This window comes from Mytilus edulis, chromosome 14 (genome assembly GCF_963676685.1).
Source record: "Mytilus edulis chromosome 14, xbMytEdul2.2, whole genome shotgun sequence".
Lineage (NCBI taxonomy): Eukaryota > Metazoa > Mollusca > Bivalvia > Mytilida > Mytilidae > Mytilus > Mytilus edulis.
Genome location: NC_092357.1, coordinates 42,616,815 through 42,643,087, shown reverse-complemented (window position 1 = coordinate 42,643,087; position 26,273 = coordinate 42,616,815). Strand labels below are relative to the sequence as shown.

At 32.2% G+C, this 26,273-nt stretch overlaps 1 protein-coding gene across 2 annotated transcripts in view; it reads left to right on the top strand.

The window, feature by feature from the left end:
* The window catches only part of LOC139502584 (myosin-IIIb-like), a 104,156-nt gene that overhangs the window by 41,121 nt on the left and 36,762 nt on the right, over window positions 1-26,273 (top strand). Inside the window, exons 8-23 of one of the 2 annotated variants that reach the window (XM_071292088.1) lie at window positions 5,055-5,145; window positions 5,893-6,051; window positions 7,007-7,123; window positions 7,874-7,978; window positions 8,505-8,588; window positions 9,139-9,289; window positions 9,724-9,775; window positions 10,731-10,826; window positions 11,232-11,343; window positions 12,944-13,070; window positions 13,602-13,818; window positions 14,664-14,808; window positions 16,888-17,041; window positions 17,577-17,795; window positions 21,139-21,278; window positions 21,753-21,788. In XM_071292088.1, the coding sequence (XP_071148189.1) occupies window positions 5,055-5,145; window positions 5,893-6,051; window positions 7,007-7,123; window positions 7,874-7,978; window positions 8,505-8,588; window positions 9,139-9,289; window positions 9,724-9,775; window positions 10,731-10,826; window positions 11,232-11,343; window positions 12,944-13,070; window positions 13,602-13,818; window positions 14,664-14,808; window positions 16,888-17,041; window positions 17,577-17,795; window positions 21,139-21,278; window positions 21,753-21,788 (2,005 nt within the window). The remainder of the gene's footprint in view (window positions 1-5,054; window positions 5,146-5,892; window positions 6,052-7,006; window positions 7,124-7,873; window positions 7,979-8,504; window positions 8,589-9,138; window positions 9,290-9,723; window positions 9,776-10,730; window positions 10,827-11,231; window positions 11,344-12,943; window positions 13,071-13,601; window positions 13,819-14,663; window positions 14,809-16,887; window positions 17,042-17,576; window positions 17,796-21,138; window positions 21,279-21,752; window positions 21,789-26,273) is intronic. The other variant, XM_071292090.1, reaches the window with a different exon arrangement.

Sequence of the window (26,273 nt, the reverse complement as noted above, 5' to 3'; positions counted from 1 at the left end):
TTGTGAGATAGAAACATCTGGAAAAAATATCCTTCTTTGGGTCTCATATGTTTTGTGGACCAGTTACTTCTGGGATGAATGGGGAAGACCTCTTTCAAATTTCAAAATATAAAATTCTTGGTGCCATCAGTCATTGTTGGGGGACATATTTACATCTGCCAGCTGTAATTTTTTTCGTCTGAAAGTTCGCTGACCACTTCTCTTTCAACATCACTTCAGGAGTGATCATGAAATCATCACCGATGTCATTTTGAGGTCAATGCATTTCATACCGTTGACCAAGAAGATCTACTTCTCCCACCGAAAATCCCTCAAACTCGTTCTCAGAACTATCGGACATTTTTGTCTCAGAATGTTACAGACACGATACAGACCATGAAACGACATTTTACTAATATTTACTATAATTTTGCGTCCTTGACATCGGCAAGTGAGAGAGGAATGTGATTGGATTGTTTTATTTAGAACTTCCATAAAAGGAGTGCGACCTTTTGCACTCGTGGGAAAAATCCAATTACCGCGCCGACGGAAGTCGGATTATTACTTGATTTTATTCTCCGTGCAATTTTTAAAATCGTTTTTCGTAATTTGTATCATAATGTTAATCAAAATATTCATGAAATTAAATTCAACTTTCCAAATAACCTTTTTTCGACGAAAAAGATCACATGTTAGCATCACATGTCTTGTACAAAATGGCGGCGGCTTATTTTGTTTGTTGACGCTACCGATCTTTCATTGTATTGAAGTATATATAAGGTATCAAATTCAGTCAGAATTGGTATTCTTTAACTGTGATATACAAGCTTCCTGAAAACCTCTATATGTATTGGTTAAACGTAGCTTTACGGGGGGGGAATGAGTTAAAAGACAAAAAAAATATGATTATCACGTGATTGTCTATGCCTGAAAGCATTGTTCGGCCTGGCTACGGGGATGCCTCAACACATTGTTCGGCCTGGCTACGGGGATGCCTCAACGCATTGTTCGCCTTGAAAGGGTTAAACAGGTAAAGATCTATCTGCCCTGAAATTTTCAGATGAATCGGACAACCTGTTGTTGGGTTACTGGCCCTGAATTAGTAATTTTAAGGAAATTTTGCTCTTTTTGGTTATTATCTTGAATACTATTATAGATAGAGATAAACTATAAACTGCAATAATGTTCACCAAAGTAAGATTTACAAATAAGTCAACATGACCAAAATGGTCAGTTGACCCCTTTAGGAGTTATTGACCTTTATAGTCAATTTTTAACCATTTTTCGTAAATCTTAGTAATCTTTTACAAAAATCTTCTCCTCTGAAACAACTGGGCCAAATTAATCCAAACTTGGCCACAATCATCTTTGGGATATCTAGTTTAAAAAATGTGTGGCGTGACCCGGCCAACCAACCAAGATGGCCGCCATGGCTTAAAATAGAACATAGGGGTAAAATGCAGTTTTTGGCTTATAACTCAAAAACCAAAGCATTTAGAGCAAATCTGACATGGGGTAGAATTGTTAAACAGGTGAAGATCTATCTGCCCTGAAATTTTCAGATGAATCGGACAACCTGTTGTTGGGTTGCTGGCCCTGAATTAGTAATTTTAAGGAAATTTTGCTCTTTTTGGTTATTATCTTGAATATTATTATAGATAGAGATAAACTATAAACTGCAATAATGTTCACCAAAGTAAGATTTACAAATAAGTCAACATGACCAAAATGGTCAGTTGACCCCTTTAGGAGTTATTGACCTTTATAGTCAATTTTTAACCATTTTTCGTAAATCTTAGTAATCTTTTACAAAAATCTTCTCCTCTGAAATAACTGGGCCAAATTAATCCAAACTTGGCCACAATCATCTTTGGGATATCTAGTTTAAAAAATGTGTGGCGTGACCCGGTCAACCAACCAAGATGGCCGCCATGGCTAAAAATAGAACATAGGGGTAAAATGCAGTTTTTGGCTTATAACTAAAAAACCAAAGCATTTAGAGCAAATCTGACATGCGGTAAAAGTGTTTATCAGGTCAAGATCTACCTGTCCTGAAATTTTCAGATGAATCGGACAACCTGTTGTTGGGTTGCTGCCCCTGAATTGGTAATTTTAAGGAAATTTTGCTGTTTTTGGTTATTTTCTTGAATATTATTATAGATAGAGATAAACGGTAAACAGCAATAATGTTCAGCAAAGTAAGATTTACAAATAAGTCAGCATGACCAAAATGATCAGTTGACCCCTGAAGGAGTTATTGCCCTTTATAGTCAATTTTTAACTATTTTTTTCGTAAATCTTAGTTATCTTTTACAAAAATCTTCTTCTCTGAAACTACTGGGCCAAATTAAACTAAGCTTTGCCAGAATCATCATTGGGGTAATTCGTTTAAAAAATGTGTGGTGTGACCTGGCCAATCAACCAAAATGGCTGCCATGGCTAATAATAGAACATAGGGGTAAAATGCAGTTTTTGGCTTATAACTCAAAAACCGAAGCATTAAGAGAAAATCTGACAGGGTTTAATTGTTTATCAGGTCAAGATCTATCTGCCCTGATGTTTTCACATGGATCGGACAACCCGTTGTTAGGTTACTGTCCTGAATTGGTAATTTTAAGGAAATTTTGCCGTTTTTTGTTATTATCTTGAATATTATTATAGATAGAGATAAACTGTATACAGCAATAACGTTCAGCAAAATAAGATCTACAAATAAGTTTACATGACCAAAATAGTCAATTGACCCCTTAAGGAGTTATTGCCCTTTATAGTTAATTTTTAACATTTTCATAAATTTTTGTAAATTTGTAGAAAATATTTTCCACTGTAATTACTGGGCCAAGTTCATTATAGACAGAGATATTTGTAGCAACAAGAATGTTCAGTAAAGTAAGATCTACAAACACATCACTATCACCAAAACACAATTATGTCATGAATTTATCCGTGTCCATTATTTAATATGCACAAGACCAAGGTGAGCGACACAGGCTCTTTAGAGCCTCTAGTTTTTTTTATTCAAGCGTCACTGATGAGTCTTTTGTAGAGGAAACGCGTCTGGCGTAGATATAAAATTTTATTCCTGGTATCTATGATGAGTTTATTTACAACCACTGGGTCGATACCACTGCTGGTGGAGATTTATTTCCCCCGAGGGTATCACCAGCCCAGTAGTCAGCACTTCTGTGTTGACTTGAGTTATCATTGATATGTTCATAATAAAATCTGACTGTTAACAAACCTTTGAATTTTTAAAATACTTATAAAGGCTTTTCTACCTCAGTAATAGATTACCTTAGCTGTATTAGGCAAAACTTTTAGGATTTTTTTGTCTTCAGTGCTCTTCAACTTCGTACTTTATTTGGCCTTTTAAACTTTGATTCGAGTGTGGCGAATGCGCGTCTGGTGTAAATATAATTTTTTTCCCCTGGTATCTATGATGAGTTTATTGCTAACGCCTATATAAAATTCTGGAATTATTTACAACAGAAAACAAAGAGGAAACAGGAAAATAAAAATGATAAATCTAAAGACAATCAGGTAGAGAATAACAAAATAAATTTTGGGTTAAACATTCTCTTTAGTCACAAATCAGATATGAATTCAATTTATATCTCTGTTGTTTTCAGTTTTGTTGCTTTGTGAAAAATTGCCATTTTGAAGTTACGTCTACTTCTTTTAATTGCTCCTTATTCAAAACTTATTGTATGACTAAAAACATTGTATCTCTTCAGATATTCGAAACATAAACTTAATTATTTGTTTAGCTATAACATGACTGTAACATTGTGTAATGTTCTTCGGATGCATAAAAATTATAAAGTGATCTATCAACATGCAAATTAAATCAACAAAACTGGTATCCTACTACATGTAATATTAATGATTTCTCACAAGCAAAGAAAGTCAATAGTAACAGGATAAGTTTACATACTAGGAAGTATGCGTATATAAAGAACAAAGATTTTGATAACAAATGTTCAATTAAACATCGTAAATAAATAACTAAGCATGTGGTATCCTGGAACAGAGTATATATTTTCACATAGGGATAATCAATTTAATTTTTGTTTAAATATTTTTAAATGAAAAAAAAATCTATTCATAAGTATGAGAGAGGAAGAATACATTCAAAAAAAGATTTTTTGTTTTTAAAATTGATTGTTTGTTGTTTATTTATCATCCAGTGACATTCAATACATATAAATCTAATAGCCTAGGTAGGTAGACAAGGTGAGAATTTTGACTCTTCCTACCTTCCCATTCTGACTAAAATGGCTACATATTTTAAAATTTAACACAGCTTAACATCAGACTCCCTTGAAATGGGTTTTACTGGCAGATGGAGAAGTCAAGAAGACTACGTATATTTCTATAATCTCCTTTTAGGCTTTTAAGTTTTCTTCCTATTGTATAAAATAAGCTGACAAAAAGAATCTAAGGTAAAAAGATATATGTAATTATCATCTCTGTATTCTTCTATACAATTACCTGATATTGTAATTTAAGGGTTTTAATTTTCCTTCTTTGTTTTATGAGTTACAGTTTTTATGTCAGAACGATTTAATGCTTGATGTATAGATACTTATAATTTGTTGAATGTTTGTCTTTATTTGTTGACTGTCTAATTGACATAAACTTCACATTGTCTATTTATAAACAATTAAAACTGATATGATAATATATGTAAAATAACAAACAAACAAAATAAAATTGAAAATGGAAATGGGGAATGTGCCAAAGAGACAACAACCCGACCATAGAAAAAAACCAACAGCAGAAGGTCACCAACAGGTCTTCAATGTAGTGAAAAATTCCCGCACCCGGAGGTGTCCTTCAACTGGCCCCTAAACAAATATATACTAGTTCAGTGATAATGAACGCCATACTAATTTCCAAATTGTACACAAGAAACTAAAATTAAAATAATACAAGACTAACAAAGGCCAGAGGCTCCTGACTTGGGACAGGTGCAAAAATGCGGCGGGGTTAAACATGTTTGTGAGATCTCAACCCTCCCCCTATACCTCTAGCCAATGTAGAAAAGTATATTCATATTATTCTTTTTGTTGCAGGTGTTTGGTAAAAGATTTTGAAGAGCGTCCCTCAGCCAAAGAATTACTACAGCATCCATTTATTACCAGTTTACCTAGAGATCCATCTGTTGTAAGTCAAATCTTTAATGAATATTAACTAAGGAGATATGGTATGACTGTCTAGGGAATAACTTTCCACCAGAGTCCAAATGAAGAGGATATGAAAAGTACTGTGGATTCAATTATTTTCTTGGATTGTGGAAAACTTGCCTTTTCATGGAGTGATTTCATGGTTATTTTGCAGATCAGAGGCTCTTCAGTCAATTAGCCTAAATAGAAATTTACATTTAGATTTGTTGTTCTCCTGGTCCCAAGAAAGCCACTTTGTGAAAAATTGTGAAACCACAGTATAGTTCGTTGAACATCCTTCAGATGAGCAATACCAATACAGTTTAGTATGCTATAAAATAGTGGTCAAATCTTTTTGTGTCCTTTAAATAAATAGATTTGTATCTATGGAACAACAAAAAGTGCATAAATCTACATGCAGTGTTCATTGTGGAATATACTGATTATCTAAGTTGATGTATGTTTTAAAATTTAATGCATATACACTGGTATATGAGAAACAACTAATGTTGGAGTCCAAACAAATTTGGTAACTGTTACCTAGATTCCAACCTTCAGTACTTTATATCACTCTTCTGGTTCAAAAGATGATAGACGTAGTTACTATGACCTAATTTTCATCACTCAGTACTTTATATTACGGTACTCTTCTAGTCCATGAATTGATAGACCCTAGTGGCTAATAAACTATGTACTTAAAGCATTGAATGTGAAACTTTTTATAACAATATGGTTATTGTACTTTCAGTTTAAACACAGATTAAAAGATTTGACAGCTAAAATGGAACCTAAAATCCATGAACCAGACATCACAACAAAGAAGGGGAGATTAAAAACACATCGGAAATCTAAGAAAGAACCTCTAGACACTGCTGATGATCTGACATCATTGGAAATCCTAGATGAGGTAAGGGAGATCATTCCATAAGTAGGTATTGAGGAGAGAAAATAACCTGTAAACTCTTGATATATTTTTTTACTGTTTAAAATCCTATATATGGTTAACAACAGAAGTATGAGTAAATAAAATAACCCCTTGATAACATGTTAACTATTTCTTTGAGAATTGCAGAGGAGGTATAAGAAATAGGTCAATGATAATGGATTGATTGATTGTTGGTGTTTAAGGGGGTAGACCTTGGTTCAGGGAAATAACTCTTAAAATCATCAGTACGTTTGTGTCAGCCATTTTCATAAATGTGTTCTAAGCTTCTAGGATACATAGATTATTTCGAATCTGTTTCAGGTAAATGCTTAAAATTCATTGACGAAACTTGACTTTTACAAACGCATAACTGATTTAAAGAGTTATCTCCCTGAACCAAACACTTTCAGAACTATTGTCTATATTGTGGCAGGCAGCTTTTTTTAGTGGAGGAAGCACAAGTAGTTCCAATAGAGAACCATGACCTTCAACAGGAAACTGTAAATCTGAGACAATTATGAGGCCCATCATGAATATAGAGGGAAATAAATAATAAAAGAACCTCTCAATACTTTGTACAACAAACTATTTATAGATAAGAAGATGTGATATGTGTGCCAATGAGATAACTCTCAATCCAAGTGACAATGTATAAAAAGTAAAAAATGTGTATAGATTTATATATTATGAGCTGTTTTCTGTTCTTTGGTTGGGTTGTTGTCTCTTTGACACATTCCCCACTTCCATTCTCAATTTTATGGGGAAAAAATGTAATTGAATTAAAGAAAATTGAAAGCATCAAATTTCTGTTAAAGAAGGTTCCATGTTGTGATGGATTTCCTAGATATCAGTATTCGATCAAATATTAGCATGACATTGTTCTTTAAATATATATGAAAGTAGAACTTAAAATGAAAATGCATTTTTGTCTTTTCAGGAAACAATTGTGTCACAACTATTTCACAGATATGCACAGACAAAGATTTATACCTACATAGGAGATATATTATTAGCTGTCAACCCATTTACACCACTCACTATCTATGCTGATGAGGTATTTTTCATTAAAAAATAGTTCATTTACATTATAACCCTTATAAAAATATACCATTAAATTAATATGATTTTATATCATCATCTTATACATTTGTATTCCACTGACAAAACCATGCAATTCAAAACGATTCAATATCATAACCCATTTTAAATATCTATATTTACTTCATAAATATTATTAGCTCTCATCACATACATGACATAGAATATATTATGAGCTATTATTATAATCTTCATTATTCTACAATCTATTTAATATTCCATAATTTAATATGATACAATACAACGCTTTTATTGTACCAATTCAAAGCTCATTATATGGAATTTCTAAAAAAAAAAAAAGGTTGTACATCCCTAGATGAATTTAGATCAGGATACATAATTAAAAAAAAAAAAATTAAAATTTCTCAAAAATAGTTGAGGTAGATGGTTATAATCTTAGCAAAAGTTTGGTTGTCTCCCTTTTCACACCAATTTGAGAAAGTTTTGTATTTTGCAATGAAACATTTTACCTTTGCAAGGTGAATTGCAATTATGTGTATTCGTAGCTGATACTGGTTGAGTTAAAGACAGAACATTAGAATAAAATCATCACATCCTTCTAATAAACTTTGTTCCCTGCGAGCCTATATATATATATATATCCATCTCTGTGTTTCAGTCCAGTACAAATTAACGAAGGATATATTCATATGTTAATATGACATTAATATTCTGAATATGAGTTTAATATTTTTCTATTTTACAGTATGCCCAGAGGTACATGAATGCTGCCAAAGATGACCATCCACCTCATATTTTTGCAGTTGCTGACCAGTCATATCAAATGATGATGCACAACAGAAAACACCAGGTCAGTTACTTCCCTTTACATTAGCACAGGATTATATAAATATCATTAGCAAGCAATTTTCCTACTTCGACCATTTTAAAAAAATTCTTGGTTTTGCTTCATTTTGAAACATAAAACTTTTAAATGATGCAACAAAGTATAACAATTATAAGAAAGAGTCTAAAAAATATATCTTTACCATTTCGGAAATTTTTATAAATATTGATTTAATTTAAATGATATTCAAGCACACTTTCTGATGGTAATACAGCATGACTTTTCATCTGTCTGTCATTATGTCATTTTGAAAATTAATCTAATAGTTGTTATTTAAGACATTTTGAGTTATCCCTGAAGATATGGAATTTATTATGAATGACTTATGTTTCACAAGATAAAGGCCCTTGACATTTTGCAGCTGACTATGGCGTTCATAGTGCCTTATCAAAAGTTTAAAATTGCCTTATATCTCTTCTGTCATATATGCAATGCTTGAAATAGTTCATTTAATAGTTTGTATTAATGAAATGATGTATATATTTTTCAGTGTATTGTAATCAGTGGTGAATCTGGTGCAGGGAAAACAGAAAGTGCTAACTTACTAGTGCAACAACTTACACAGTTAGGGAAGGTAGGTTGTTTAAAAGTGTGGGACAAACTACTGTACAGAGGGTTTTTTTCGCAGGTGTAAAATTTCACGATTTCTATTGAATAAGGTATACGAAATATTTTGATGGTTATTATTTTGGCGGATTTAAAATTTTTTATCAATACCTTTGCATGAACACCCTTAATTTGGCAGAATTTCTTTTGGCGATTTTGTTCTATCCGCGAAAATGAGCTAAAAATTACACCCCGCGAAAAATCCTAATATACGGTATCTCATTGGTCTCACAAGGCTATACATGTTAAAGATAAATGGAAAAATTTGGAAATTAAATATGTAATACACATAGATTGAAGATTTTTAATAATGCAATTATTATTGAGATACTTCTCAGTCCCATTACTCCAAATAATTGTTACTTTGCAATAATTTCTAAATTTACAGGAATATGAATTTGAAAGTGTCAATTATTTGCAAAAGAAAATAAGTCTCATCATAATCACCAATAAAAACAGACATTAAATAGCCCAATCAATCAAGCAATCTCATCAAAATGGGAAATTTTATTTCAAAGGCCCCTAACCGGACATTAGAAGATAGAATTTTACAAGTGAATCCATTGATGGAGGCGTTTGGTAATGCTCAAACTGTGATAAATAATAATTCCAGTAGATTTGGGAAGTATCTAGAGATGTTCTTCACAAGTACTGGGACAGTTATTGGTGGTAAGTATCTTTTACTGCTGTAATTAAGGGGGAGTTGGGTAAAACTCAGACTGATTAATAATAATTCCAGGAGATTTGGGAAATATCTAGAAATGTTCTTCACAAGTACTGGAACAGTTATTGGTGGTATGTATCTTGCACAACTGAAATTAGGGGGGAATGTGGAATAGTATATGTTTTTGTAGGGGAAGAAACTCTTCAGTAAAAAAATAAGATGAGGTATGATTACCAATGAGGCAATATTTTATCAAACCAAACACCATTACACCAAAATTACAGTAAATACTTGACAATAAATATACTTCAGTATTTGTAATATTGTTTGACAATGTTTAGTAAGTTTGTATGATAGTTAAATTGTAATATTTAGTTCAAGGAATCTTGGGTTGAAAAATTTTTGGTAATATAAAATATCTTTCAATTTCTCTTTTCAGCTAAAATTACAGAATATTTATTAGAGAAATCCAGGGTGATATCACAAGCCAAGTAAGTTTTATTGACAATGATGTTAGATAAAAAATAGTCTTATACCCCAACACCCAGAGAAGGGGCTATATTGCATTCACCATGTCTCTCTTTTCGTCTGTCCATCTGTTTATCTAGGCATCTTTTCATAATTCTGTCAGTTCCTCCTTAAAATATATTTTTGTCACTTTTTTCTCATAAACTACTGATCTGAGTCGTCCTGACTTCATATTTAGTCAGCAGCTTGACAGTGATGATTTGTAATGTGTAAACTTCCTGTCTGCAAATGCTTTAAAAATTTTTGATTTTTGAAAGGAACTTTGATGTTAATTCACAAATTTATTTAACACTACTGAACAGAATTTTTATGCCCCACCTACGATAGAAGAGGGGCATTATGTTTTCTGGTCTGTGGCTCCGTTCGTTCGTTCGTTCGTCCGTCCGTTCGTTCATTCGTCCCGCTTCAGGTTAAAGTTTTTGGTCAAGGTAGTTTTTGATGAAATTGAAGTCCAATCAACTTGAAACTTAGTACACATGTTCCCTATAGTATAATCTTTCTTATTTTAATGCCAAATTATATATTTACCCAATTTCAAAGTCCATAAAACATGGAAAATGATAGTGCGAGTGGGGCATCCGTGTACTTTGGACACATTCTTGTTATACCTATCAGACACATACTTCCTGTTTTCACATTCTTTGAATTATGAGTGGGAATATGCTTTTAATACTACAACATGTGCATTCTATTGTATTTTTACACTTCAAAATCTAGATCAATCGTTTTTGAAAGAGCTATAGGTAATTGTATCAATGGTTCAAACTATAGATGTTGAAATTTGTATTAGCTGTTTCTTGGTGTTCCACACACAGCAAAGCAAAGACATGATATGTAAATCCAGGAACTATGATATTTTGAGATCACATCATATAGAGTTTCCTTTGAAAATGATTGTTTTATATTTTGTAATTTCAGAGGTGAACAAAATTTCCATATATTTTACTATGTACATGATGGACTAGCCCATGACCAGGAAGCTACATACCATTTAAAAGACAGTGCCAAATACAGGTCAGTAGTACAATTCTGATAAAATAAACTTTTTAGTGTCACTATCATAAAAAAAAAAAAGTTATGACTAGAGTTATCTCCCCTGACATAACTACCTAGACTTGAACTAGGAATTTTTCTTTGTAAAATGGAAGTTGAAACAAACCTGATCTGTAAAGTACAGAGAAATGTCATCTTATCAGCTTATAGGGCCTCCCTAGGTAATATTGAAGTACTTTTTAATTTTAAAATCTTTATGAATTGTGTTGCATCAAATAACACAATTAATTAATTTAAAACATTTTTTATAAAGAAAAGTGCTGGGTCATTGTCAGTTTCTATCAGTTATTGTTTATTAAGTTTTTTTAATTTGCAACATATAAGAAAGTGTTAATAAAATATCATATAAGATTTTTCTTTTAACAGATATATAGATGAATACACAAGCCGAACCAGAGATGTAGCTTCCATATCAGTAAATCGGGTCAAGTTCAAGGGCATACAACATTGTTTTGATATTATAGGCTTCCAGCCTGAGGTAAATACAATATCTGTTAACAGGGTCAAGTTCAAGGGCATACAACATTGTTTTGATATTATAGGCTTCCAGCCTGAGGTAAATACAATATCTGTTAACAGGGTCAAGTTCAAGGGCATACATAATTGTTTTGATATTATAGGCTTCCAGCCTGAGGTAAATACAATATATATTTTAACCAGTTTATGTCAAGGACATTGAATCTTGATTTTATAAGCTTCAACAATGTCTTATCCAGGGTCCTCTAGACTGGTAAAAAACACAGTTTTATAATAAAGTCTATCTATATTCAAATTTAAACTACTGTAAACAGGGAAATTTTCGCGGTAGTTTTATTTTCGCTATTTTCGCGGTAAGAATAGAAACGCGAAAATAAAATGACAGTGAAAAAATAAAGGAAACTCTTTTTATTACATTTACTTTAACAAGTTGTGAATTGGATGGAAAGTTATCTCTTTGACACTCATACCACATCTTCATATATCTACGCATATGAATAAAATATATATAGGACTACTGTATAACACTGATTTTATAGACGACGCATATATAACTGAAATCATAACTGTATCTCTTAATGAAAAGCAGTGTTAGAAGTTATGAATTTAATACAAACAGTGCAACATAAACACGGAAGCAAACATAACGGATATTGTTATGTAAACAATACTTATTGCAATTATGTTAATGATACCTGTCAATCAGTAATGAAAGTATCACTTCGTTAAATCTACTACACAGATTAATCAGATCAAAAGATCGATTAATTATCATTAATCCTGGGAGCATTTTATCTAATTCAATCCTAATTAGGTCTACTTTTCTGTCTTGTGTATGTGTTTTTACAAGCAAACATGACAAACTTGTAATCTACTTTAACATGAATGAACCGAAAACAAGAGATATCTGATTGATTTTATCACTTGATTTAAGATATCATTTTCCAGATCATTTATGAAAATATTTATATGGGCCAGGGAAATCGCGAATTCAAAACGGCGCGAATTTGGATTGTGTTAGTAAATCGCGAAATAAAGACGGCGCGAAAATTTCCCGGTTTACAGTATTGCAAATTGCAAAACATTTAGAGCATAATAAACTATGCAGTTTTCCAAGGAAAACATTGAGCAGTTACAACTGTGAAAGGACAAAAAGTACTTGAAGTGCTCTATCTTACTCTTTATTATATCGTCAAAGTATTTGATCTTTGATAAGGTTTGATATTAAACATTTGTTGGGCATAAAAACTATGTCTGTACATTGAGAAGAAGGATGAATATTTTAATTGGAATCAATTCCATATAGCAGATATGATATGTGTGATATTTGATAAAATAATAGAATTGAAACAGGGGATAGTGTCAACGGACAATAACCCAATCAAAGAACAGACAATGTTTATGCTAGTAGGGTTGCATAATGTACCCTGGTACTTAAGAAAACAGACAAATACTTGAAAAATGTAAAACAGGCTCAATGACCTTGTTAGTCAGAACTCTGCAAGTTTTTCTGGTAATAGAAATGATATGAATCAAAAGTATATTAATGTTGTGTTGAGTATTTATAAGATTATATCAGGACTTCATTTTTATTATTTCAGGAAGTTAAAGCAGTTTATGGTATAATAGCTTCCATTTTACACACGGGTAATGTTGACTTTGATGAGAAAGCTTCTACACATGGAGGGGAAGCATGTGTCATCACTAATATGTATTTAATTGAATATGGTAAGTTGTTATAATGTTTAGTTTTATATTAGATTGTTTACCGAGATAAAAAAAACTCTTTAAATTCATAAATTGCAAAAATGATTCAAACATGCAATTGATTTATTGATTAATTGCTGGATCATGATAATTTTTTTAAATTGTAATTTTGATTATGATAGAAGAGGTATACATTCAGTTAGAATACATTGAAATAAACCTAAACCTAACTTTTATGGCCAATATATATCATAAGATCTTAATGTGTATGAATTTCAGTTTGTTTGACTTTACATTGTATATGGATAGAGAAAGACTTTTTAAAGGTTTCTTAAATGAATGAGATAAATTAACGAATTTGAAAAAAAAAAATATACTTTGCAATTGGTTGATGGAATCATGTATCACAATAAAAAATAAAAACAAAAAAGTCTGAATTTAAACTATGAAATTAGAGATATGCATTTGTAATGAAAATTATGAAATTAAAAATCTGTTTCAAAAAAACATTATATAGATTTTTCTTTTTTAAAATGAAACCTATTTTTTCAGTGTCTAAGCTGTTAGGTATAAACAAGAATGACCTTGTTGAGGCCTTTACCACATCAGCTGTTGTTGCTAGGGGAGAAGTCATTATACGGGACAATTCAGTACCAGAAGCTTTCGATGCTAGAGATGCTATGGCTAAAGCTTTATATGGTAGATTGTTTAGTTGGATAGTTAACAGAATAAATTCCCTTCTGAAGCCAGTCTCATCACTGGATACAGAGTAAGTTGTTTTTCTGTAACAGCTATTCCACAAAACAATGTATAAACACAGGTTGGGTTGACAACATTGTTTATAAACCCTGTTACCGATATGATTTATTACCTTATGCTCTCAGAAAAAAACTCTCTCTCATGTTGTTATTTTATTTCTTGAATAGCATACAGAATTGTCTCCCTTTTCATATCATAGAAAGACTTTTTTTCAGCATTTTCAATGTAAGTGTAATTGTATAGCTAACAGAGTTATCTCCCATGTTTAAATAGTATATTTTATTTGGTAAGCTTTCAGAATTAGGGAAAATTTATAATCAAACAGACATCGTTGAAGACATTGTGCATGTACCTATTTATACACATAAGTTAGTTACAATAATGTGATGAATTAGCATCCATTCAATTGAAGAAGTTCAGAGGCAACCCAATACCATTCAAAATTTTCAGTAAATCATGAACACCATTTCCTGTACAAAATAAATTGATAAAGACATGAAATTTGACAAGCTAAAGAAAGAAATGAAGATATTATAAAATTTTGTAGACTGTCTAACATGAACTTTTATCTCTCAAAGTCAAAAGAAAAAAGACAGGAACAAAAATTAAATGAGCTCAAAGAAAATAACTGGAAAAAATTAGAAATAGAACCTGTGCTATGAGTCAAATATTTTTTTTCTTTTCATTTTTTTACTCCAAGTTGAAGGCGTCACTGTGACTTTGAGATGAAGAACAGCTGTAAAAGCATTGTTCCTAATTAGCTTTTTGTGTTTATTGATGTTCACATTTTGCTGTTTTTTTTCTATTAGAAAATTAAGACACTATTACTAAAATTTGATTTTTCTTCTTTTTCAGCTCAGAGAACAATTTTATAATAGGATTACTGGATATATTTGGTTTTGAGAACTTTCCAAAGAATTCATTCGAACAGTTGTGTATAAACATAGCCAATGAACAAATTCAGTTTTACTTTAACCAACATATATTTGCCTGGGAGATGGTAAGTTTATTAACCAAATTTATTGCCAACTTCACTGAAAATGACAATCTCCTCTACAAGTATTAAAAAAAAATCAGTGATTAAATAGACTATTTTTTATATTACCGACTTTTGACTGCGAAGTTTATATGTTTTTTTACTGGTTACATACACTGGGGTTTGAGATCCTGTTACCAAGTCAAGTAAGAGCAATGTAAAAGAGTAAAATCAAGCATTCAATCGGTACAATTTGTTGGGAACATAACTAATCAATATTTTCTCTTTACACAACAAAATCATGGGAAAACTGCAAACTTTCCCCTCAAATTTCACCAATTATATGTTTTATTTTACTTATTTTGGTTGCTCTTACTTGACTGGATACCAGGATGTATTACCACAAGAAAGGTACAATGTAATCTGTCAAAAAATTATAAAATCCATAGGCTAAAGTTGGTAATATAAACACAGTCTTCCAATTTGTTAAATGGATTTTAATTATTTTTCTGTGTTGCACGTTTGTCACAACTTTGGAGGTTGCTTTCTTAAGGTATCAATACTGTGACATTGGAATTCTAATATGACATCATGTTTGCTTAGCAGTATGTTCCACATTGAATGGCCAACAGAAAATAACAACAATGCAGCATGTTTGGTGAACAATATTGCCGTTTATGTTTTTTCCCTAGCGATATGTTCATGTTGAATGGGCAACAGAAAATAACAACAATGCAGCATGTTTTGTGTACAGGATTGCCATGTATGTGTATGGCATTTGTACCCTCACTTCAGTATGCTTTGATTTATCTCAGAGTTATTGGGCTTTCAATAATCATATGTATAGGCATTTTTTGTATTGTCTTAGGATATCATCATGCAGTTTTTTGGAAAAATTTACCAAAAATTCACACATTTGTTTGAATTTGTGAAAATAAGGTACCTTTTGAATTTTTATTCTAGAGTTCTGGGTCTTTTACAATTGGATTTAAGGTAATTTTTCGCATGTCATGCACAAGCTGTAGTTTGCTTGGATCAAATTATTACAAACTTTACACTGTTGTTCCATTTTGAAAAAAAATCCTGGTTTAATAATCATATGTTTAGGCAATATTTATCATGTCTAAGGATATAATTATGGATTTTTTTTTTTTTGGAGATTTCTGATTAAAAACCTTCTAGATCTTTCATTTTATTCTTGCAACAATTTGAATATCAGTGGCAGATCCAGAAATTATCATAAGTGAGTGCCCACTGACTATACAAATGCCTGCTCCAGTCATGCTTCAGTGATTCCCTATAAACTATTTTTTGGCCACAAGATGGGGTGGACAACTCTCTTAATCTGCCTCTTAATATGCAAAAGAAGGGCTGTAAAATGCACCTCTGGCACAGCTGTTTATTTGTGAGTAGTGCATGTAGCTTAATGTGACATAAACATTTATACATTATTCAATATACATTATATACATGATATATGCATGGTGATAGAATTTCATAACACCTGAAATCAACTCCAGTTTTTGATGGGGTTCATGTTGCTCAGAGTTAAGTTTTCTATGTTATGTTTTGTAGATTGTACTTTGTTTTTTTTTATTTTATTTTTTTTGGGGGGCAGCTTAGTTGCCAAGAAAACGTAATAGTTCTACAACTGTAATCGCTAGCCAGTCAACACTGAGGTTGTGAGTTCAAACCCTGCTCATGCTTCTTTGAATACCCCTTTGGCTTCTTCCACCTCTCTTATTTTATGTATTGAATTTAATATTGTTCAGATGAAACAGTTCGTTTGCTGTATGTAACCCTATTCTTTAGATTGATCTGATTTCCCACTGAACAATAAGATTTTAAAGCTTTTTTCTTTTTAAAAGCTCGTCAGAAATAAATTTGACCTCTCTCAGGAAAATAAATAAACAGTTAAGAGATTTTGGTTGCAGTCTACCTGCTTAACCACAGACAGAGCGGCCTAGGCTTGTAGAATTGCTATCGGGTCTGTAAAAACCATCTCTACATGCTAACAGAATCCAAAAATTTAGCTCTTGGCCTGTACTAGATTTAAAAGTTAATTGGGAAAACGTAGTAGTAACAATTTCTGTACATTTGCAGGCAGAGTATAAAAGTGAAGGATTAGAGGGTATCCAAGTATCCTTTATAGATAATCATCCCTTACTGGACATGTTCTTGATGAAGCCTATGGGACTGTTAGCTTTACTGGATGAGGAAAGTCACTTCCCAAAGGCCACAGATGCATCTCTTGTTGGTAAGAAAAACATTTCAGACTGGTTTGGAAATCTCTTTTCAGTGTTTGTTCAATCAGAGAATTCCATACCAAAATTTAAAAGTTCTATGAACTCAAGAAAATTGCTTACAAATAATGAGAATTTGCACATTCTGAAGCTGTGGCATAAACTTAGCATGATGAAATATTCATTTTGGCATATTGTAACCTCTGTCAACTTTAGTGAAGATCCAGAGACAAACAACCAGCCTTGGAATTTCAAATTTGAAAAAAAAATTATACGATTTTGTATAAATTGATATTTTACAGAATTTTGCAAGGTTTTGAAATAATTGTTATTGGGACTATATTAGGTCCCAAATTTTGTTGAATATTAATGCATGACAACCATAGTAATTAGTAATTATTGCATTGATATCATCAAAAGCATTATAGATGTATTAAAACATAGATTTAAAGCATATTTCATATTTATGTATAAGATTTGCAATTATGATTTTTTCACAAGTTTCATATTTAGAACAATCATGAAAATTTCTACTTGATTTATTTTCAGAAAAATTTCACAAAAACATTCAGTCCAAACACTACAGCAGACCAAAGGGAAGTAACATAACGTTATACGTGGACCACTACGCTGGACGAGTGGAGTATGATGCAATGGGTTTCCTAGAAAAGAATCGTGATCGTCTACCTGGAGATGTTGTTAATATGTTAAGGGCCTCAGAGAATGTAGTCGTTAAATCACTCTTCCAAACACACCTCACAAAAACAGGTAAATGTACTTTATTTGTGCCTCTTTTTAAGAAATGATTAACATTTAAACCATTATTAAAGTGTCCTTTATAGGAAGAATTGCATATACATGTTCTAAGTAACATGTGATTCTTCTCATAATAAAACCTTATCTGAAAGTTATGTGCTTGTCTCTGTTTGATCATTTTTGTAGGACTCTCAATAATAATATGATATTTTGACTGACACATTTAATAGTTTACATTTTAAAGTTTATGTTTAGTTTGAATTATATTCTTATATGTCAGAGTTATAATGAGGAATTGATTTTTCATGGATATTGATTCTTATAAAGGGATACAGCCACATCTTCTTGGTATGTAAGTAAGTTTATTGTTGGCTTTTGTTATACCCCCGCTTAAAAAAAGGGAGGGTATACTGTTTTACCTCTGTCTGTCCTTCCGTCAGTCCGTCCGTCCCATGAATATTTTTCGTCGCATTTTTCTCAGGAACTACAATACAAGGATTTCTGAAATTTGGTTTCAGGGTTTATCTAAGTCAGCTATACCGTGTGATGCGTTTTCAGATTGATCACTTGACAACTTCTTGTTTACCGAACACTTGTATGATTTTACACATGATAGCCAAGTTGAAAATTTTCGTCATATTTTTCTCAGGAACTACAATACAAGGATTTCTGAAATTTGGTTTCAGGATTTATATAAGTCAGCTATACCGTGTGATGCGTTTTCAGATTCATCACTCGACAACTTCCTGTTTACCGAACACTTGCATATTTTTACACTATTAATATTATCCACTTGCGGCGGGGGTATCATCAGTGACGGTAGCTCGCAGTTTCACTTGTTTTCAATTTTACTAAGTTTTCCTTTATTGTAATGTATTCAGGATATTCATCCTTTCATTTTTATCTCGCCTTGACAGAGTCAAAAAGCGAGACATAGGTATGATGTTTCCGTCGGTGCTGGCGACGGCAACAACAATATATTAGTTTGTGATTAGGTCTAGTTTATTGTGAACCACAAGTGGTAGGTCAATCATATTTGGTATGCAGTTGTATAAGCATTGGCACATCTCATTTCCATGGAGATTATTTGGCCTTGCCTCTCAGTAATGGTCTATTGACTTCAAAACTTTTGCTTATTTTACATGTATTAGTTTGTGATTAGGTCAGTTTATGGGGAACCACAAGTGGTAGGTCAATGATATTTGGTATGATGTTGTATAAGCATTGGCATATCTCATTTCCATGGAGATAATTTGGCTCCGCCCCATTAGTCATGGTCTATTGACTTTTAAAATTTTCTAAGTTATCATGTATTAGTTTGTGATTAAGTTAGTTCGAGGGGAACCATTAGTGGTAGGCCAATGTTAATTGGTATTCAGTTGTATAAACATTGACATATCTTATTTCCATGGAGAATATTTGGCCTTGCCCCTCAGTCACAGTCTAATGACTTTGAAACTTATCTTAGTTTACATGTGTTAGTTTGTGATTAGATCAGTTTAAGATGAACTGCTTATGTTAAGTCAATGATATTTGATATGCAAATTTATTGGCATTTGCAAGTATAGTTTCCATGCAGATTATATAGCCCCACCCCCTCTTCATGGTTCATTGACTTTGAAACTTTCACACAGTTTACAAGTTAATGTTTGTTTTTAGGATTGGGAACGACTTATAATAAGATAATGGTATTTGGTATGCAGTTGTATTAGCATTGGCACATCTCATTTACATGGAGATTGTTTAGCCATGTGACTCATTCATGGTTCATTGACTTTGAATATTTGCAGACTTTTGTAAGATGTTAAAGTATTGCTATTTTGATTTCAACATTTGCATAATTAAAATTACAAAAAGGCGAGATATATCTCTGTGATAACAGTTTATGTTAACTGTAAAAAAAAAAATTATTCACCCCAACACATTTGGCTTATTCCATGTTTGGCATTCTTGATCAGGTGTTGTCTGTTATTGTAAAATGTTTGAAGGTGTCCATTTTAATTGGTGGGTGTTGTTTGTTGTACTGTCCCTAATGATTTTGGTAATATTGTTATCCTTTTTGATGTATTTTGGAAGAGTCAAATTACTGTAATATATATGCACTGAAAAGAATTTCAACACTTTTACAAATAAACATACTACATTGTACTAGCATAATAAAAAATAAACATAAGTAGAAGAAAATGATCAAAATGGCTTTTTTTAGCTATCTTTTCAGTCTTATAATTTGGTTACTTGGAAATGAGAAGATGTGGTATGGGTGCCAATGAGACAACTCTCCATCCATTTTATCCATTATCAAAGTTCTATGTTGTGCAACAGAAATGTTCTTATGGTTCCTGACTTGTTCAGATTATATAAAGAATGTTCTCAGAACCTCATGAATTTCTGATACTGTGATTTTTTTCAGTTTGGAACATATTTTAAAAACAGCTCTCTTTTTTTAATGGTTCAAAGAAAAATTTCATTATCTCTTTAAATGTTTTACAGGCCATTTAAGTAAACTAGTGAGAACTAATGTTGTGCGAAGGAAATCTAATGGTATTTTAGGTAGTAATGTTATACATTGAAATTTGGTTCACATGGGAGACAATTGCACACGAAATTACTCACTGTTGATTCATTTATTTTCGTTGGCACCAATTTTCATGGATTAAGGAAAACATGCAGGTTCATTGAAATTTAACTTTGTTGTTTTACCAAAGTCTTTAAACAAGCCTTTAGAAAATTTGTCATGCGTTGAACATTTATTTTTGTGGTTCACCTATACCGACAAAATCCACCAATAATAATGAAGCCACAGTATACCACATGATTCAGTTAAAGTACACTTATTGAAGTTAGTGCCCATTTATGAAAGCATTGGATAAAATTCATAGTGACACACCACTGGATTGAAGTAGCACTATATATGTATTTTAAACTATTAAATCTGACAAACATATTGTTTAATTGAAATGGGTAGCACTTGTGTTTGAGGGTGGCTTTGGAGATATTTTAAAAACAAATTTAGATTGAATCAGAGTGAACAGGGTAATTTCTAGTTATCACAGTTTAATTTATGAATTTGATTTATTGTTTTAAGTTGGTGACAATAGATTCTACAAGCATAGTTTACCCTATTTGAATCCAAATATAATCACTTAAAGAAATATCTACATGAGACCATCACTATGAAAATAGTGTCATAAGAGGGTCATAAAATTAAGTAATAACAGTGCTGATTATCTTTCCTTGGATCAGCAAAGCATTTTCAAAGAATTAATGTACTGTGAACTCATTATTTATTTTAATTATATATACTTTCATAAGCAAATTTTTAATCATAGCATATTCTTTTCTTTTTGTCTTTAAGGCAATCTTGCAAGTGGATCAAGAGGCCCAACCCCAGCAACCAGTGCACTAAGTTCCCCTTTTGGTTCCATGTCTTCAATCAATGTCCAAAGTTACTCATCCAAACAGTCAACAGGGTATGGCGGCATGGGTGGAAGCAAGGTGAGTTACCATGGTGATGTGTGTCTCTCAAGGTCATACTTACATATATATATGTGTAATTTTAAACATGAAGGTCATTTCATTGCAGTCTAATAACTTTGTGGCCAAAATATTTAAATAAAGTTTGCTGAATCAGGATTGTATTTAAAATGATATAGCTATAATTTTGGATCTTGGGGATTTATAGTTGTGAAATTAACATGGTTATAAAGCACATTTTTTGTTGTTTGTAAACTTATCTCTTGTTGTTTTGGTTATTTTCAAAGTAGGGCAAAAAGGAAAAAATATAAATAGACATATTTACATGGTATGGTATTAGATATGGATCAAATGTCAGTATAAAATGACTAATGATTTACAGTTAATTTGATAGCCTCACATTTCATTATTCAGAAAGAGATGAGATGAAATGTATTCAGTAATATATATCGAATCTATTAATAAGATTATCATTGCATTATTTTCTTATTGAAGTATCATGGATCATCATCATCCAAGTATTTGTACAGTGTAAGTTTGCGGGGCACGCCATTTTTTATTCAGATATATGATTTTGCACATCACCCAATTCTTTGCCCACATCCAAACTTGTTGGCTTTATAACCTATATGTAATCTATTTACTAACAGTTTAGTCGAGGAAATGGATTTTTTTTTTCTGTTTACTTCTGTTCAGCTGTAAGGGAGCTACCATTTGATTTTTATGGGGGGGCTAGGATGAAATTTGAAAAAAATAGGCAGGACAGGAGTTTTGAGTAAAAAAAAAGGCAGGATGAGACACTTGCAAAAAAAAAAAGCCAGGACAACAATTAAGGTAAAAAAAAGTCAGGATAAACTAAAAAAAAAAAGGCAGGACCGAACAGAGTGAAAAATAAAAAGGCAGGACAGAGATTTCGGCTAAAAAAAAATGCAGGACAAAATTTTTCATCCTAGTCCCCCCATAAAAATCAAATGGTAGCTCCCTAATTCAACTTTGATTTACCTTTACACTCTATCTATGAATTAGGTTCTTTGGTTATTAGTTGAAAATCAAAAAATGGTTATTTGGAAGTTTTTAAACTCATTTCTTGAAAATTATGAAATATTTAACTACTTACCAGGAAGTAGATCAGTAGTTATTTTAAAATGTTTAATTATGCTTTCCTATTTTCTTTCATTGGTTTATTTTATTTTTCAATTTAAAACATGGCAAAAGATCTGGTCTCATGGTAGCAGGTGAACTAAGAGGGCAAAGGTTATGTGTATGACCATCAGTTTTGTCAAACTGAGGACTTTAAATTGCTATTTTTTATTTTCTACTAAGCATTGGTATTTAGTAGTCAGACTTTAAGAGTCAAGGATCACTTATTGATTTAGAAAAATAAGCCATTTATGTGGGCTACTAACAATATCTATAGAAAAGTGACTGGAATATAAAAAAAAGAAGATGTGGTATGATTGCCAATGAGACAACTGAAGAATACTAAGCCACCCCAGCAATTTATATTTCAACAGCTAACTAATTTCTTACATTTGCTATAATGATCTATACTGAATTGACGACATCTAATAAAATTCATTAACCGATGAACGATTTTTTGTTGTAATTAATAGGCTTAGTTCTTGATTATTGTATATTAGCGAGGTATAAATGAGGGTTTGGATGGGGTTAAATGATTAAAGAATAATGCCCTTAAAAAATGAAGATTAGAGAATAACGGGCATTAAAAATGAAGATTAGAAAAAAAAGGGATTAATTTTTTGAAGATTAGAGAAAAAGGGGTTAATTTTTTAAAGATTAGAGAAAAAGGGGTGAAAATTAAATGTTTACAGAATAACAGACCCCCCCATCCAGACCCTCATAAATACATTTTCAATTTGGTTTGCGTCATCAAATAATTTTCAATAGAGAGTGGTAATTAGAACAAAGGTTGATATTTTTATATGAGATGGTGGTAATGATATTGTGACGAGGGTAAAATTTGTTTTTGATTTAACTTAGAAATTTTAGTTGAAATTACACTTATGAAAAAGGTGTGTGATGTTAGAATTTTTATATTTTTTAGCTCACCTGGCCCGAAGGGCCAAGTGAGCTTTTCTCATCACTTGGCGTCCGGCGTCCGTCGTCGTCGTCGTCGTCCGTCGTCCGTCGTCGTCCGTCGTCGTTAACTTTTACAAAAATCTTCTCCTCTGAAACTACTGGGCCAAATCAAACCAAACTTGGCCACAATCATCATTGGGGTATCTAGTTTAAAAAATGTGTGGCATGACCCGGTCAACCAACCAAGATGGCCGCCACGGCTAAAAATAGAACATAGGGGTAAAATGCAGTTTTTGGCTTATAACTCAAAAACCAAAGCATTTAGAGCAAATCTGACAAAGGGTAAAAATGTTTATCAGGTCAAGATCTATCTGCCCTGAAATTTTCAGATGAATCGGTCAATCGGTTGTTGGGTTGCTGCCCCTGAATTGGTAATTTTGAGGAAATTTTGCTGTTTTTGGTTATTATCTTGAATATTATTATAGATAGAGATAAATTGTAAACAGCAATAATGTTCAGCAAAGTAAGATCTACAAATAAGTCAACATGACCAAAATGGTCAGTTGACCCGTTTAGGAGTTATTGCCCTTTATAGTCAATTTTTAACCATTTTTCGTTAATTAAAGTAATCTTTTACAAAAATCTTCTCCTCTGAAACTACTGGGCCAAATTAATCCAAACTTGGCCACAATCATCTTTGGGGTATCTAGTTTAAAAAATGTGTGGCGTGACCTGGTCAACCAACCAAGATGGCCGCCACGGCTAAAAATAGAACAAAGGGGTAAAATGCAGTTTTTGGCTTATAACTCAAAAACCAAAGCATTTTGAGGAAATCTGACAAAGGGTAAAAATGTTTATCAGGTCAAGATCTGTCTGCCCTGAAATTTTCAGATGAATCGGTCAATCGGTTGTTGGGTTGCTGCCCCTGAATTGGTAATTTTGAGGAAATTTTGCTGTTTTTGGTTATTATCTTGAATATTATTATAGATAGAGATAAATTGTAAACAGCAATAATGTTCAGCAAAGTAAGATCTACAAATAAGTCAACATGACCAAAATGGTCAGTTGACCCGTTTAGGAGTTATTGCCCTTTATAGTCAATTTTTAACCATTTTTCGTTAATTAAAGTAATCTTTTACAAAAATCTTCTCCTCTGAAACTACTGGGCCAAATTAATCCAAACTTGGCCACAATCATCTTTGGGGTATCTAGTTTAAAAAATGTGTGGCGTGACCTGGTCAACCAACCAAGATGGCCGCCACGGCTAAAAATAGAACAAAGGGGTAAAATGCAGTTTTTGGCTTATAACTCAAAAACCAAAGCATTTTGAGGAAATCTGACAAAGGGTAAAAATGTTTATCAGGTCAAGATCTGTCTGCCCTGAAATTTTCAGATGAATCGGTCAATCGGTTGTTGGGTTGCTGCCCCTGAATTGGTAATTTTGAGGAAATTTTGCTGTTTTTGGTTATTATCTTGAATATTATTATAGATAGAGATAAACTGTAAACAGCAATAATGTTCAACAAAGTAAGATCTACAAATAAGTCAACATGACCAAAATGGTCAGTTGACCCGTTTAGGAGTTATTGCCCTTTATAGTCAATTTTTAACCATTTTTCGTAAATTAAAGTAATCTTTTACAAAAATCTTCTCCTCTGAAACTACTGGGCCAAATTAATCCAAACTTGGCCACAATCATCTTTGGGGTATCTAGTTTAAAAAATGTGTGGCGTGACCTGGTCAACCAACCAAGATGGCCGCCACCGCTAAAAATAGAACATAGGGGTAAAATGCAGTTTTTGGCTTGTAACTCAAAAACCAAAGCATTTTGAGGAAATCTGACATGGGATAAAAATGTTTATCAGGTCAAGATCTATCTGCCCTGAAATTTTCAGATGAATCGGTCAATCGGTTGTTGGGTTGCTGCCCCTGAATTGGTAATTTTGAGGAAATTTTGCTGTTTTTGGTTATTATCTTGAATATTATTATAGATAGAGATAAACTGTAAACAGCAATAATGTTCAGCAAAGTAAGATCTACAAATAAGTCAACATGACCAAAATGGTCAGTTGACCCCTTTAGGAGTTATTGCCCTTTATAGTCAATCTTTAACCATTTTTCATAAATCTAAGTAATCTTTTACAAAATCTCCACTGAAACTACTAGGCCACAATCATCTTTGGGGTATCTAGTTTGAAAAATGTGTCCGATGACCTGGCCATTCAACCAAGATGGCCGCCACGGCTAAAAATAGAACATAGGGGTAAAATGCAGTTTTTGGCTTATAACTATGAAACCAAAGCATCTAGAGCAAATCTGACAAGAAGTTAAATTGTTAATCAAGTCAATATCTATCTGCCCTGAAATTTTCAGATGAATTGGACAACTGGTTGTTGGGTTGCTGCCCTCCAATTGGTAATTTTTAAAGAAATTTTGCCGTTTTTGGTTATCTTGAATACTATTATAGATAGCGATAAACTGTAAACAGCAATAATGTTCAGCAAAGTAAGATCTACAAATAAGTCAACATGACCTAAATGGTCAATTGACCCCTTAAGGAGTTATTGCCCTTTATAGTCAATTTTTAACAATTTTCATTAATTTGGTAAATTTATGTAAATTTTTACCAAATATAGTTCTCTGTTACTAATGGGCAAAGTTCATTATAGATATAATTGTAAGAAGCAAAATCGTTCAGTAAAGTAAGAACTTCAAACACATCACCATCACCAAAATACAATTTTGTCATGAATCCATTTGTGTCCTTTGTTTAATATGCACATAGACCAAGGTGAGCGACACAGGCTCTTTAGAGCCTCTAGTTTATTATTTCAATTTATCTTCACTTCAGTATATATGTTGAAAAGAATACAATGGATGCCCTCAGCTTTCACCTTACTATGCATATATATCCTCCAAACATCATTTCTAGTATTTGAATAAAGGTGAATTAATGAACTTTAGTCAAATTCATAT